The 13,425-nt window shown below is 41.4% G+C and overlaps 1 protein-coding gene across 1 annotated transcript in view; it reads right to left on the bottom strand.

Annotated features, from left to right (window-relative positions):
* Positions 1-13,425, bottom strand: part of PDE4B (phosphodiesterase 4B) — a 354,431-nt gene that overhangs the window by 95,279 nt on the left and 245,727 nt on the right. Inside the window, exon 5 of the mRNA XM_039233423.1 lies at positions 6,835-6,887. Coding sequence (XP_039089354.1) covers positions 6,835-6,887 — 53 coding nt within the window. The remainder of the gene's footprint in view (positions 1-6,834; positions 6,888-13,425) is intronic.

Below are 13,425 nucleotides of genomic sequence, written 5' to 3'. Positions count from 1 at the left end.
GCAGCCCAGACAGAGGGAAGTGCATGTGCAAAGGTAGAAAGTCAAGAAGAGCCTGGCATATCTGAGGGACAGTACGTTCAAGGCACCTCAGCCATCAGCCATGCATGAGGGCAGGGGTTAAAGTCAGAAAGATGAGGACAGAGGAGGAATTCAGAGAAAAATTCTCAAGGACTTGATAAGAAGTGGGGATCCACTTGAAGGCAAAGGATAACCAACTAAGGAAATAGATTATCTAAGACTGGTTTTAGAAGAATAGTTCTAGTACCAGAATGGAGGGTGGATTGCAGTGAGGGGAAAGACTGAGGGGAAGGACTGAGGACAATAAGCTAAGCGGGAGGATCGCCATGATGGTTTAGGTATGGGAGGAAGAGAGGAGTCGGGAAGAGAAGGAGGGGGCATGATTATAGAAAAGGCCGCAAGAAGTGGCTGTCCTAGGTGAAGACAGAGATAAAGGATAGATGGGGAAGCCACTACTCAAAGCCCGGAATATAGAATAAGGAGCCATGGTGGAGGGGGGATAGAGCCGGGCCTATTGAAGAACCAAAGGGAGTTACCAACAGTGGTCAGATGTCTGGCATTCAGATGCATACTAGGGGTAAGCAAGTAGGACAGTAGGACAGTGCTGGAGTCAGGGAGCAGGGGTGGAAAAGGAAATGGGAGCTAAAGCCAACACAGTGGATTCAGCAGACCAGATCTGAAGAAAGCTGTCTGCTCAACATGGCTCCCTGACTCTGAGCCTGCGAGGCAGAAGAGTCCAGGTGCGAGGTGAATCTTTGTCTCTGACTCCTGGGGCTGTCCAGGTAAATAGAGCTGTCAAAAATACCCGGAAGGAGACAGATGTTTCCTGAAGGGCTCTCTCCCACACGCCTGGAAGCTGCATGACCAGGCTTGAGGCAGGCAGCAGCTGGGGTTTGGGAGGACACGGGCACGTGGGCAGCCTCCTGTCTCCTGCAGCAGCTCTGCAGATGAGGCCTCTGAGAGAAGTGAATCTTTCTTCCTAGCCACCTCCTCCACCCTTTGCTTCGAGCCCCAGCCCACAGCACAGCGCAGGCTGCATAAAGGTTGATTCATAAATGAAGGGCTGTAACTAGAAGCCGCAAAGAAGTGGCAGAAAGGACAAAATTGTGCGTGCGTGGATGTGTGTGTGTGTTCAGAAGAAACTGTTTATTCAGGAAACTATATATCAAACCCAGGCTCACTGGAGGACAATAGTGGTTTTCTGAGACAATTTATGCCACCAGATAAACCCCAAGATGGGCTGTGTACAGCTGAAGGTGAGACACGTTTGCAAAAGTGGCGTGTTACCCTTTATGGTCTCAATTACAGGAGATGCTTTTGCACACAAAACACTGAGGCGACAATATCTGGGCATCTCCTGAGCCTACTGTAACCAAAGAGAAAGAAAGGCCGGAACTAAAATGGAAAAGAAAAAAATAAACTGTGTTTGGAGATAGGTCTGCTACAGTATAAACTTTTCCTTTTCTCTGGCTTACTGCTATAGCAAAACCTGATGGTTGTCTTTGTAAAAAACGTGTCTGTATCTAGGTCCCTGGCAGTGATTTGCCTCTGGGAGGGCCAGCAATCTATTTAATGACTCCATTGACGTCAATAGCATAACTGAAATACTTACTAACATGCATGATTCCAACTTTCAGGGGTGGGTGGGTGGATGGTGTTTCTCAGCAGTTCAAAAACATGAAGTGGAGTCATCCCGGAATGAACTCAAGTCTTTAGGCAGCAAGTGAGAGACTAGATGCTGCAGGTTTCATTGGTTGCATTTAAGACGAAGAAATGGTCACACTAAATTTAGAAATTAATTTTGAACCGGTGAAATGGCCATTAATGAGTAGGGCTGTATTTTTGGCAATGTTTGCTCAAGGGTAACGTTTTAACTCTTCACACTTTAGTTGACTTGTCAATGTTTTTGCAACTACCCACACTTAATTTTAGACATATATAAAATAATTGCAGATCAATATAAATAGCTCGATGTTGATGCTCTGGGGGTAAATGTTCAGAAGAGGACTATTTTAGACAAAAGCAGTTCTTACAAAACAACAATTTGGGGAATTATTCCCAGAATTACCGGGGCTTTTCTAGTGCATTTGCCCTATCACTTTGTATACGGGCTGCTTAAACACTCCAGGTGAATCATTAAGGCAACTATCCCAGTAATTCAGGCCACAGGAAAATCAGAACACTAATGAAAAAATTATCTGACATTTCTAGTTTTTTTTCTTTTTCTTTTCCTTTCTTTTTTCCTCTTCTCCTTCTTCTTTTCTCTCTCTCTGTCTTTCTCTTTTTTGTTATCTGCACCCCCTCCCGTCTCTCTTTTATCATGTGTATCCCCAGCCTTTGGTGACACAATTGATTTTATTCGTATTTGTCCCTAAGTGTTGTAATCCTGCCTCAGAGTTCTTGCTTAATGTAGAAACCAAGCAAACGTCCTGCTTATGCCAAGCTTCATTTCCAGTCATTTGACACAGGCCGGCTCTCAGGCCACTGCTGTGGTTCTCACTCAGAAAGCCCTTTACTAGAGCATACACAGTCATCTCTCATCCTAAGCCCTGGCAGCTCTGGCAAAGAATGAGCACTCAATCAATGTCGTGACTTTTTGAAATTCTTAGAATCCAAAATAACTCTCTGAGTCCCTTGTCTACTCCTCAAACAGACCCTGCATCTGGCACACCCCCATGAACCTTCTGGGGGTTACTTACAATCAAGTAAAGGTATGGAAGGAACTCATACTGAGAAACAGGCTTCTTAGCAGAAATACCCTTCTTCTGTTTTATCAACTAGTACAGAGTCATTTCCTCCCCCAGAATGGCCTGGACACATAATAGAAGAAAGGGATTCCCATGAGCAGTGAAAAAAATTAATTAAGTCTGTTTCTCACTTAGGCCAACCTATTTCAGACATACTGGAAAGTCCTATAATATCACATCTTTTTTCTCCACATACAGGCATTTCTTGAAGAACATCTAATTGGTTGGCGTTGAAAACCACCATCAACCAAGGCTATGGAGACCCAGGCTGGGAAAGATTCTGGGTCTGCAGCAGTCTGGCTTGAAGTCCTCAGGCAATTTTCTAGTCCTGCTGTCATTTCCAATGACCCATGGGCCTGGAGGGGGTGGTGGTATATTCTTCATATCGTCCAATCTGTTATATTGGCAATCCTCTTGCTCAGTATGTTTATTGCTAAATTTTAGAAGAAGATTAATATAGAATATCCCACCCTACACATCAATTTGACTGCTAAAATGTATATATGATATATATTAAAGATCAAGTCACATTTATATGAATCAGAAGTGCTGGACATTCAAAAGAATACTTCCCTAATCCTTTTGCAAAACAAAGAGTCATTTGGTAAAGGCAGTGAACACTTGATGATTTATGCTTCCTGGGAATTCTTAATTTCCATGACATATCTGTACCCACTATTGAAATGCATGCAAAAGCAAGGGATAGGATGGTTGGAAAAAGTGAGACAACTATCCTACACACACACACACACACACACACACACACACACACACATACACACACACATTGATTTTCCTCAATTATCTGATTTTTTCAGCTGAAATAGTTTTGAGGCCAGAAATCCTGAAAATTACTTCCAGTTTCCATCTTGAATGTGTACAGATGATAGAACCCTGCCTTGCTTTGGAGTGTTCTTTCTTCTATTTTTTTTTCCCCTTTCTTTTCCAATTCTCACGCATCATGTAGAAAAAGTCTGGAATCCCTGCTTGTGAAAAATTTAAAAAATTGAGTAAAAATTGAGATGTTCGCTTGACTCTACAGCATTAGAATTTTCAACACTCTCAGCAGGATTTAGTGCATCTTTCTCCTTAAATCAGGAGTATATCATTTCTATGCTGCTATACTTTCTAGATTTTAAATTCTCAATCATTTTACTCGGCAGAATGCCCACTTTTGTATTTAACTCTTTTTGTCCACAACCCATATGACCACACAAATATATATGTACCTATATACGCTGTTACAAAGTGTGTTTCAAACCCTTTTTAATTTCAGTGCAGTAACTAATGTTTTTTAATAGTAAAAAAAACCCCACAGCTGAATATTTTTCATACTTACAAAAATATTGATTCATAATTGAAATTTAATTTATGAACATTTTTCTTAAGATAAACTCCACATGCTTTATGCAGTACTGACCAAATCAAGATTTACTGTCTTCCTATTATGTGAAAATAGCTATGATAATGAGTTTTGAATGATAAGGAGATAAATAAGGCACAGCTCCTGACTTCAAGGTGCTCCAATGCAGGAGATCCATAAGCCATGAATTAGAACATAACCTAGAACAGAATTGTTGCCATAATGCAAAAAAAAAAAAAAAAAAAAAAAAAAAAAAAAAGGAAAAGGAGCAATTACACTGATTTCAAAAAATATATTGGGATGTGTTTGCTGAGGAGGGAAATCCATGTTGCACCATGAGAGCAGAAAAGAATAACCTGGGTTCAACAGTGAGAATAAAGGTATGGAAGACTAAGTGATTTGCTTTTATGTCCACCATGAATTATTTCAGTTAATGATCCATTTGTAAGACTCGATGTACCAATTTAGCCATGAGTTCTGACAATGATCTTATTAAAGTGAATTGCATTTCCTTCATTCAGTTGCATGGGGGGAAAAAAGCCTTTTAAAAATACTTGGCTTTTTCTCTTTTCCTCTCTGTCTCTCTCTTCCACTTTGCTCTTTGTACAAGAATAGTCAGGCTTTCCTGAAAACCTAGATGGTCGCTAAATCTGTTTACAGATCATGGGTTTCTTGTATCTTTTATCTTAGATCTCAATTGAAATACATAAGCCCAACTATAATAAATCATAACCTGATCTTATTATCATGAAAAATCATCTTTGAAAGCACTGCTTCAGCTTTCAATTCGGTTCGCTCTGAGCCACTTATTTTTCCTTCCCTTTTAAACTTTCTATTTAAACACACCTCTTTGTCACATGCTGATAAATATTAAAATACCAGGAAAAATCTGCCTGACTTATTTAAGCTGATAATAAGAACAAAACACAGGATGTGTGTATCCTCCTTCCTCTTCTGACTGGGCTTAAGCGTTAAGGAGATTTTGAAACCTCTAATTACGTAATAATTGGTATCGCTACATTCTCTTCCCGATGAAAAGCCAGAATTTTTGTAGTTTGCCACAAAGACAGACAAAAACAAATTGCCTAAGTGGTATTGTCATTTCTTTCCTCCATTGTTTTAAAGAATTTAGCCAAAGAATCTCTAGTTGCCAAGCTGTAGTCACTGTGCCAAAAATCACAAAATGATCTTTCCAGCAACATCTCTAGCTAATGAGCTAATTTATAGAGCCATAAATATCACAGATTCTCCTAATGTGTGTCAGTATTTATTAAAAAAAAAAAAAGGAAAGAAAACAACTTAAATATTCAAATTGCTATCAAAGGCTTTGGAGCTAATTTGGTGAACAGAGATATGAGCAAAGGTGTCTCACTGGTAGGCTAATATGATGAAATGATAGAGGAGTTTCAAAACCACCTGCTTTGATCTCTGACTATGTAATACCAGTTATATGTTAAAACACCCTATTGAGTTTCCTTTTATCAAACTTCTAAAGGATATGGTACATCAGCACACCAGGTTTTTGAAACCTCTGGACAGAGTACTATTTTCTCTCCATTTCATACTATGGGGCTCTGGAGATGAAATTACTTTTACTTAATATCTTCCTTTCACTTTTATTCTTGTTCTCAATCCTTTTCTAATAAAAATAGGTTTAAAGGTGTGTGCCATAAATACTTCAGAAGCCAATGAGCTGATGGAACCTGTTTTGGTTCCCTTCTTTAAAAGCTGGGCTTCTCTATTATGTCCGTTATTCTCATGGCTGTGATGCCAGCCAGAGAAATACCACATGCAAGGAAGGAAGATGGTTAACTATAAAGCAAAGGGAATACCATAGCTGGAAACAGAGTGTGTACCAGGCAGTGCTATTTGGTGTTAGACAATCTCACTAGAGCTCGACTTACTTGCTTCTCCTGTGGTTTTTACTCAGGTCTACTGCTTCACTAGTGGGGGTAGATTCAAGGGGGGAAACTCCATTTTGGACTTGAAAACAATGTCATGTAACTGGCTGCATCTTATGTCACGTAGAGCTCATGTTCAATCCATCTCCATGGTGTTCTCGGGGTAGTCCCTCCCCTACATAGCCTTCAACTCTGCATGGAAGGCATATGCACAGCACTGAAAGATGAGAGGTTAGGTTTCTTAAACACACACACACACACACACACACACACACTTACACACATCTGAGGAACAAAGTTGGATGACCTCCAAGGGAAATGATTTGTGACCTGGAAAAGCCTTTGGTTTCACACCTGGAAAGGATGTAGACTCAAGTGGGACCTATAGTTGACGCTAAGAGGAAAATCACTAACACACTCTTTGGGGCCAACGGGGTGGGGAGGGGGGAGCCGGACGGTCTTTGAAGTTAGCTCTCCTGAGCACACCGGGGCCAGCAAGCTGAGGTTGCATTGTAGTATCAATACAGCTCTGCCTTCTGTCCCTCTCCTGGAGTGCAGCAATACCACACATCCATCACACCCTGAAAGCCTAGGCCTGCGCATGATGGGACAAGTATTTAATATTGCTTTTCATTTGGTTTTACATGTAAAGAAGTAGGGCTCCACTATGCCTTTGAAAAAAGTCAGCAAGAGACTTTGGAGGACCCTGATATGCAAACAAGTGCTGTCATTCTGAAACAGGTTCTGAACAAATGACACCTGTATTATTTTGAAGCATGGTCTTGGGCCTCAGGATGACACTTACCTTGCAGGTTGACTCTGGAGACAGGTGGCTGACTAGCAGCAGCTGGGGACCTCCTGTGGAGACAGAGAGAAAAGAAGGCCTGAGTCTTTGTATGACTATCACCCCCATGTGCCCCTCACCCCACTCCAGCCCGTGATCACCGAGGAGTTTCCCAGGTCATAATGAGCTATCAAATGACATAATGCCGTCTCCGGAAAGCAGGCTCCTGTAACACTGGTGGATGATTGCAATCCTCTGACATCCAGATGGCCCGGAATTTCCCTACGTACAGCCTCCTGGATGCTCTTCAGGAAGGAAGTCATTTATTCCAGGTCCCTAACCAGCCCCTCAGTTTTAGGTTTCACTGTTCCAAGAGACCCTCAGACAATATGCTTGCTCAGGAATAACACCACATGTCAAAGTGGATCCCAGTTCCTTTGGTAGTGCGGTAGAAAGTTATGCGAGACAGAGTCCTGAGAGACCAATCAGTCCAGGCCTCCCTTTTGCACCTCTGGAAACTGAGACCCAGAGAGGTGAAGTCCATCGCTGAAAGTCACACAGGAACAGGAATCCAGATTGCTTAACCTCTGAAACAGTCTTTCACAGAACAACTGGGCATTATTCTACTTTGTAACAAGCCTGCTAATGTTGAGTTCATTGAAACAAGCAAACAAACTTATGCTCCACAAATACTGGGGCTCCTCCTTTTCTTTTTTGTTTGTCTTTCTTGTTTATTTCTCAGCCCTACTGCCCAGTTTTGCTGGTCTCACCAACCTTTTCATGCTTTGCAGAACTTCCACCCACTGCATTACAGCAGAGCTTCCCCAAAAAGTGTAGAGCAGTGACCCTCACGCTTCAGGGTCATCAGAATCACCTAAAGGGCTTACCGAGACCCCTGTTGAGCCCAACCCCCAGGGTCTTTGATCAAATTGGCCTGAGATGGGCTTGAGAGTGTGGATTTCTAAGTGATCACTCATGGCATTGACACTGCTGGTCTGTGGAGCCCGTTTTCAGAACCACTAGAATGAAGGGCTGTCTGCCCCACTAAAGAGCAATAGCATATTAGCAATAAGCAAGAAGGTGGTACTCTAGGCCAGTCAGCATCCAAGCATGGATGAGCAATGTACCCACTTGGGGAGCTATTAAAAATATGATTCCCTTCCCCATCCCTGGGGAGTCTATTTCAGCATATCTGGGATGAGGCCTGAGAATCTGTATTTTTACACAAATCTATGAATTCTCATGTACAACCAAGTTTGAGCAGGAAGCCAAACTCTAAATGACAGAGAATGGCCTGCAAAGATGTTGTTAAGAAAGGGTCTCCCCACCAATATGGCCACAAGTTTTCTTTCTAGGTCCTAAGTGCACCAGATCCACCTGTGATCCATTTGGGGTCATCTACCTTCCAGGTAACATACCTGAAAGCTTCAGGGCCTAATGGGCAGGATTCACATTTACCAAACATTTGCTAGCTAGGTCATCCTAGGCAAGGGACTTTTAAACCCTCTGTGCCATTGCCATCCAATTACTACATTTTTTCTGCTAGACATCATGCCAGGTACTTCTTAGCTTCCACTGGGAATATAATCTTCTCATTTTAAGGATAAGGAAACTGAAGCTGAGTAGTTAAGAGGTTAAGAAACATGCTGGAACACACATGGTTTATAACTGGCATGGTTGAGATTCAATGTTAAGTCTTTCTGAATCCAAAGTGCATTCTCTTTCCACTATTTCATCTGCTGATAACACCTGCAGTAATACTGAGCGCTGTTTTTCAGGAAAAGTAAGAGATTAAATTCCAAACTCCTTAGCCGAGCATTCAAAGTCCTCTGCTCTTTGGCCTCAACATACTTTTCCCAGCTTATCTGTCGGAATTCCTCTCTGACATTTCATCTCAAATCACTGACTGGCTGTTTGATCTCATGTATCTTGTACTTCTCCTTAGCAGCACTTTAAAATTGTAATGAAAACAGGCAGTAGTTAGTGTTCAGTATAGAGCTCCTTAGTTTAAATACAAAATTTACGCAGGCAGGGAACAACTTGTTTACTACTGGATCCCTGGGACCCAGGATGGTCCTTCATATGCCAAGCCCTCAGCCAAATAGTTATCACAACAAAGAATGAAGAAAGGAAAGAAGGAAGGAAGGAAGGAAGGAAAGAAGGAAGGAAGGAAGGAAGGAAGGAAGGAAGGAAGGAAGGAAGGAAGGAAGGAAGGAATTTGTACTTTGCCAAGGCCAAACTTGATCACTTATTTTTCCTTCCAGGAGAGGTGCTATTCCTTTCCTGATATTGCTCAGGCTATTCCTCTGATAAGGAAGCTCTCCCCACACAGATTCACAAATGTAAATATCATCTACCTTTCTATGATATTTGATTTATAATGAGAAATATACATGTATGCACATTTATTTATTTATTTTAGAGAGAGAGAGTGCATGCAAGTGGGAGAAGAACAGAGGGAGAGGAAGAGGGAGGGGGAGAGAGAGAGAGAGAGAGAGAACTTTAAGCAGGTTCTACACCGAGAAGAGAGAATCTTTTTTTTTTTGAGGAGAGAGAATTTTAAGTATCTTAAGCAGGCTCCACACTCAGCATGGAGCCTGAGTCAAGGCTCAATCCCAGAATCATAAGATCATGACCTTAGCTGAAATCAAGAGTTGGACACTCAACCAACTGAGCTACCTAGGCACTGCAGCAAGAAACCTATAGTTGATCTTTGTCTTCATTCCTTTTACAAATCCTAAAACTCTAAGAATTTTGTAAGTGAAGAGAGCTATAAAAAGTGTCCTGTGTTATGTTAATGAGGAGATTTATGGAAAGCCTCTAGGTAACCTAAGGATGGGGCTAATTGCCAGGGGAACCAACTACCTGATTAGAGGGTTGGCACTTTCAGCCCCACCTCAGACATCTGGGGAGACAAGAAGGGCTGGAGACTGAGTTTAGTCAATCATGGCTCTGTGATGAAGCCTCCACAAAAAAACCCAGAAGGACTAGGTTTAGAGTGTTTCCTTGTATTCCAGGTTGGTGAGTGCAAGGAGACTGGGGAAAGGGGCACATTCCAAGAAATGGAAGACTCGTTGCCCTTTCCCACATACCTTGCCCTATGCATCTCTTCCCTTTGGGTGTTACTGAATTATATGTCCTTTTATAATATACCAGTATTCTGGTAAGTAAAATATTTCTCTGAGTTTTGTGAGGCACTCTGGCAAATTAAGAAAATACAAGAAGGGGGTCATGGGAACCTCTGATCTATAGTTGGTGGGGCAGAAGTACAGGTAATAAACTGGACTTGCAACTGGTGTCTGAGGTGGCAATTACTCTTCTGGGACTGAGTCCTTAGCCTGTGGGATCTGATGCTATCTCCAAGTAGACAGATCAGAACTGAGTTGAACTGTAAGGCACTCAGCTGGTGTTAAGGAAAAATTTCTTGGACGTGTGAGGAAAAAATCCACACTCTGGAGCTGGTGTCAGAATCGAAACTGCAAAGGTCAAATGCCATCTTCTGCAAAGGATGTCATCATGTTCACTAAAATTGACCCCTCTTCTAATATCCCATGGTGCCTTGTTTGTACATTTAAGGTTATTTCCTCATGTTACAACTCATATGGGCACATATTATCCCCACCGTCAATCTGTGACCCATTGAGGGGAGGATCCAGTGCTGACTCCTTTCCACATAGCCTCTGTAGGACCCACCAAACTGCTACACAAATAGTGGGAACTCCATAAATACTGGTGAACTGTCGATTGAACAAACTGTTGATGTAAAAATCATTTGAGGAGCCAAATACCACAAGAATGTTTTATCTGGCTTCCTTTTCCTCTATAGTCTTGCTTCTACATACTACTCACTGTTCCACAAACACAGCATACACTCATGTCGCTGGGCCTTTGCATATGTTTTGCTCAACTTTATACTGTTTTCCTTCTTTGTCAGTGGCAAACTCCTTCCCCTGTACTAGGAATCCCCTCAAGTATCACTTCCTCAGCTAAGCCTTCCCCACTGTGAGTAGTCACTGTCTGTGCTACCTGTGGTTTGCTACGTTTGCCCCATCATGGCACCATTCACACTGTATCGCAGTTCCTATTTTCTTGTCTATCTCATCCGTGAGAAATTTAAGCAAAGACTGAATCTCATTCATCTTTGTAACCTTGGAATTGCAAAATATTTGCAATGATATGGGTATTCAATATGTATTCATTGGATTAATAACATGTCTTTAATGATTTTACTTTACCTGTCTTCTTGAATTCCAAAAAGATGGCTTTTGTGAAAGGAGACATTGAACTTGGAGATCCCAAATGTTTGGGAATCTCTGCTTTGTTTAAAAAAATGTCTTTTTAATGTTTATTCATTTTTGAGAGATGCAGAGAGATAGAGTGTGAGTAGGGGAGGGGCAGAGATAGAGAGGACACAGACTCCAAAGCAGGCTCCAGGCTCTGAGCTGTCAGCACAGAGCCTGATACAGGGCTCGAACCCACAGACCATAAGATCATGAGATCATTACCAGAGCTGAAGCCAGATACTCAACCAATTAAGCCACCCAGGCATCCCTGGAATCTCTGCTTTCTTAACAGTTTGGGTACTCGTGGCACATAATTCTCCTAATGGTCTCTTGAAAATGACACAAATTATATAAATTCCCTTGTCCCAGGAGTTCATTTTGAAAATAAAGCTCTTATATAGAGTTGTTAATTCAGATAAACATCTGTGTGTGCAAGCTTTGCAAAGGCAAGAACCAAGTTTATTGGGTTTACTACTTATTCCCAAGACCTGGGGTAAAGAAGAGGCTCAACACTAACTAAATGAATGAATGACTTGAAGCTGCATTATTGTTTATAGGGCATGAGAGTGTCAACTGGAAAACTGTCACGAGTGCCAGAAGGAAATGCCATTGGCTGCCTACTTTCCAGTGGTCCCCAACTTATAGAAGAATCATAAGTTATATGCCTGGATTAAAGATGGTGATATTAAAAGAGAGGAAAATGTGGTCACAACAGTTAATAATACTTTGCAGCCCTGAATAGTACAGTGGAGAAAGAACTGAACTATGAATCAGAAGACAGGAATCCTAAGCCTGGCTCTGGCACCTTCTAAATGTATAGCCCTCGGCAACTCACTGAACCTCTCAGTTTCTTCCTCACTTGGGGAAAGCAGGAGGCAACTAACATTTACTGCTAATTTACAATGTGCCAGCTCCTCTGTGAGTGGTTTACATATATTCCCTCACTTACTCTGAGGAAATTTGGCTGGATTCTTTCCCCTCTGAATGCTCAAGATTTTATTATTCTCAGCTAATTTAAATCCATGCCAAAGGACATAAAGCAATGAAAGATATACATTGAAAACAAAATTAAATGGCTATTAATTCTTTCTCAAAGATTACATACATGTTGATTGAATTATGCCTTGGGAGAATGTTGATACAGAGATGTTACATGATTTCTTGATAGCCACTGGTGATTTCTGCAATGTTAGTGACACAGTTGAATATGGGGGACACCTTTTTGCTTCTAGCTGTTATATTCCCTGGTTATCAGACTGAAGAACGGTGGGGGCTTCACTCATGTGATTTCTCCATCAGTTGAAGCCAATAAATGCTTTAGGTGCTTATCTGAATTAACAGCTCTAAATGAAAGCCATATTTTCAAAATTAACTCCTGGGACTAAAGAAATAATGGGTTTTAATTTGAAGCCAAGAAATACAGGCCCAGTCAAGCATCTCTCAATGGAACATTTCATAGAAGTACAAGGAAATCACCTCAACAGAAACTGAGATTTTCACCCTTTGGGTGGTAAAGCTCAGGCATACAATGAACATTTTTTTTTTTTTTCAGCAGAGCAAAGAGCCAAAAGATAAAGGAAATCTTGACTTATGAGAAGTATGGTTCTATGTGGGAGTTCCTTTTCATATAATAAACCACACTATCCAGATGTCTCAAGAAAACCATTCCAAGGACAGAATTATTGCTTAAATGTTACATTTAAGCCAAGGAATGGCACCCTGGAACCCAAGAATGTCCCAGAAAGCCACTTGTGAGTTCCATGGATCTTATAGTTTCAGTCGTTAAGATAAGTGAATATGTGGGGGAAATGCCATCAGTATGATGGACCCATTCCTAGCAGGCATTGTTGTCCCTAGTTTTCCTTATTTGTTTGAGAGTACTGACTGTCTAGAAATACAATGGAATGTATTAAATGAACCCCCTAGGTTGTTTCATTTGTAGCTAAAACCCATCATTGAGTTCTCAGCCTCCCAAGGAAACTCCAGTGGGATATGTGCCCTGCCTTGAATTTTTGTTAGGTGGTGTTGGTTTCAAGAAAATACTTGGGCAGGGGTGCCTCAGTGGCTCCATTGGTTAAACATTTGACTCCTGATCTCAGCTCGGGCCTTGATCTCAGGGTCATGAGTTGGAACCCTACATTGGGCTCCATGCTGGGCATGGAGCCTACTTTAAAAAAGGAAGGAAGGAAGGAAAGAAGAAAGAAGAGAGAGAAAGAGAGAGAAAGAAAGAAAGAAAGAAAGAAAGAAAGAAAGAAAGAAAGAAAGAAAGGGAGAAAAAGAAAAAGAAAGAGAAGAAAATGCTTGAAATCAATGAGGATCAACTCTGTGC

This window comes from Hyaena hyaena, unplaced genomic scaffold (assembly GCF_003009895.1).
Source record: "Hyaena hyaena isolate Hyena2069 unplaced genomic scaffold, ASM300989v1 scaffold_75, whole genome shotgun sequence".
In the NCBI taxonomy this organism is placed as follows: domain Eukaryota; kingdom Metazoa; phylum Chordata; class Mammalia; order Carnivora; family Hyaenidae; genus Hyaena; species Hyaena hyaena.
This window is presented reverse-complemented; position numbering and strand designations above follow the sequence as displayed.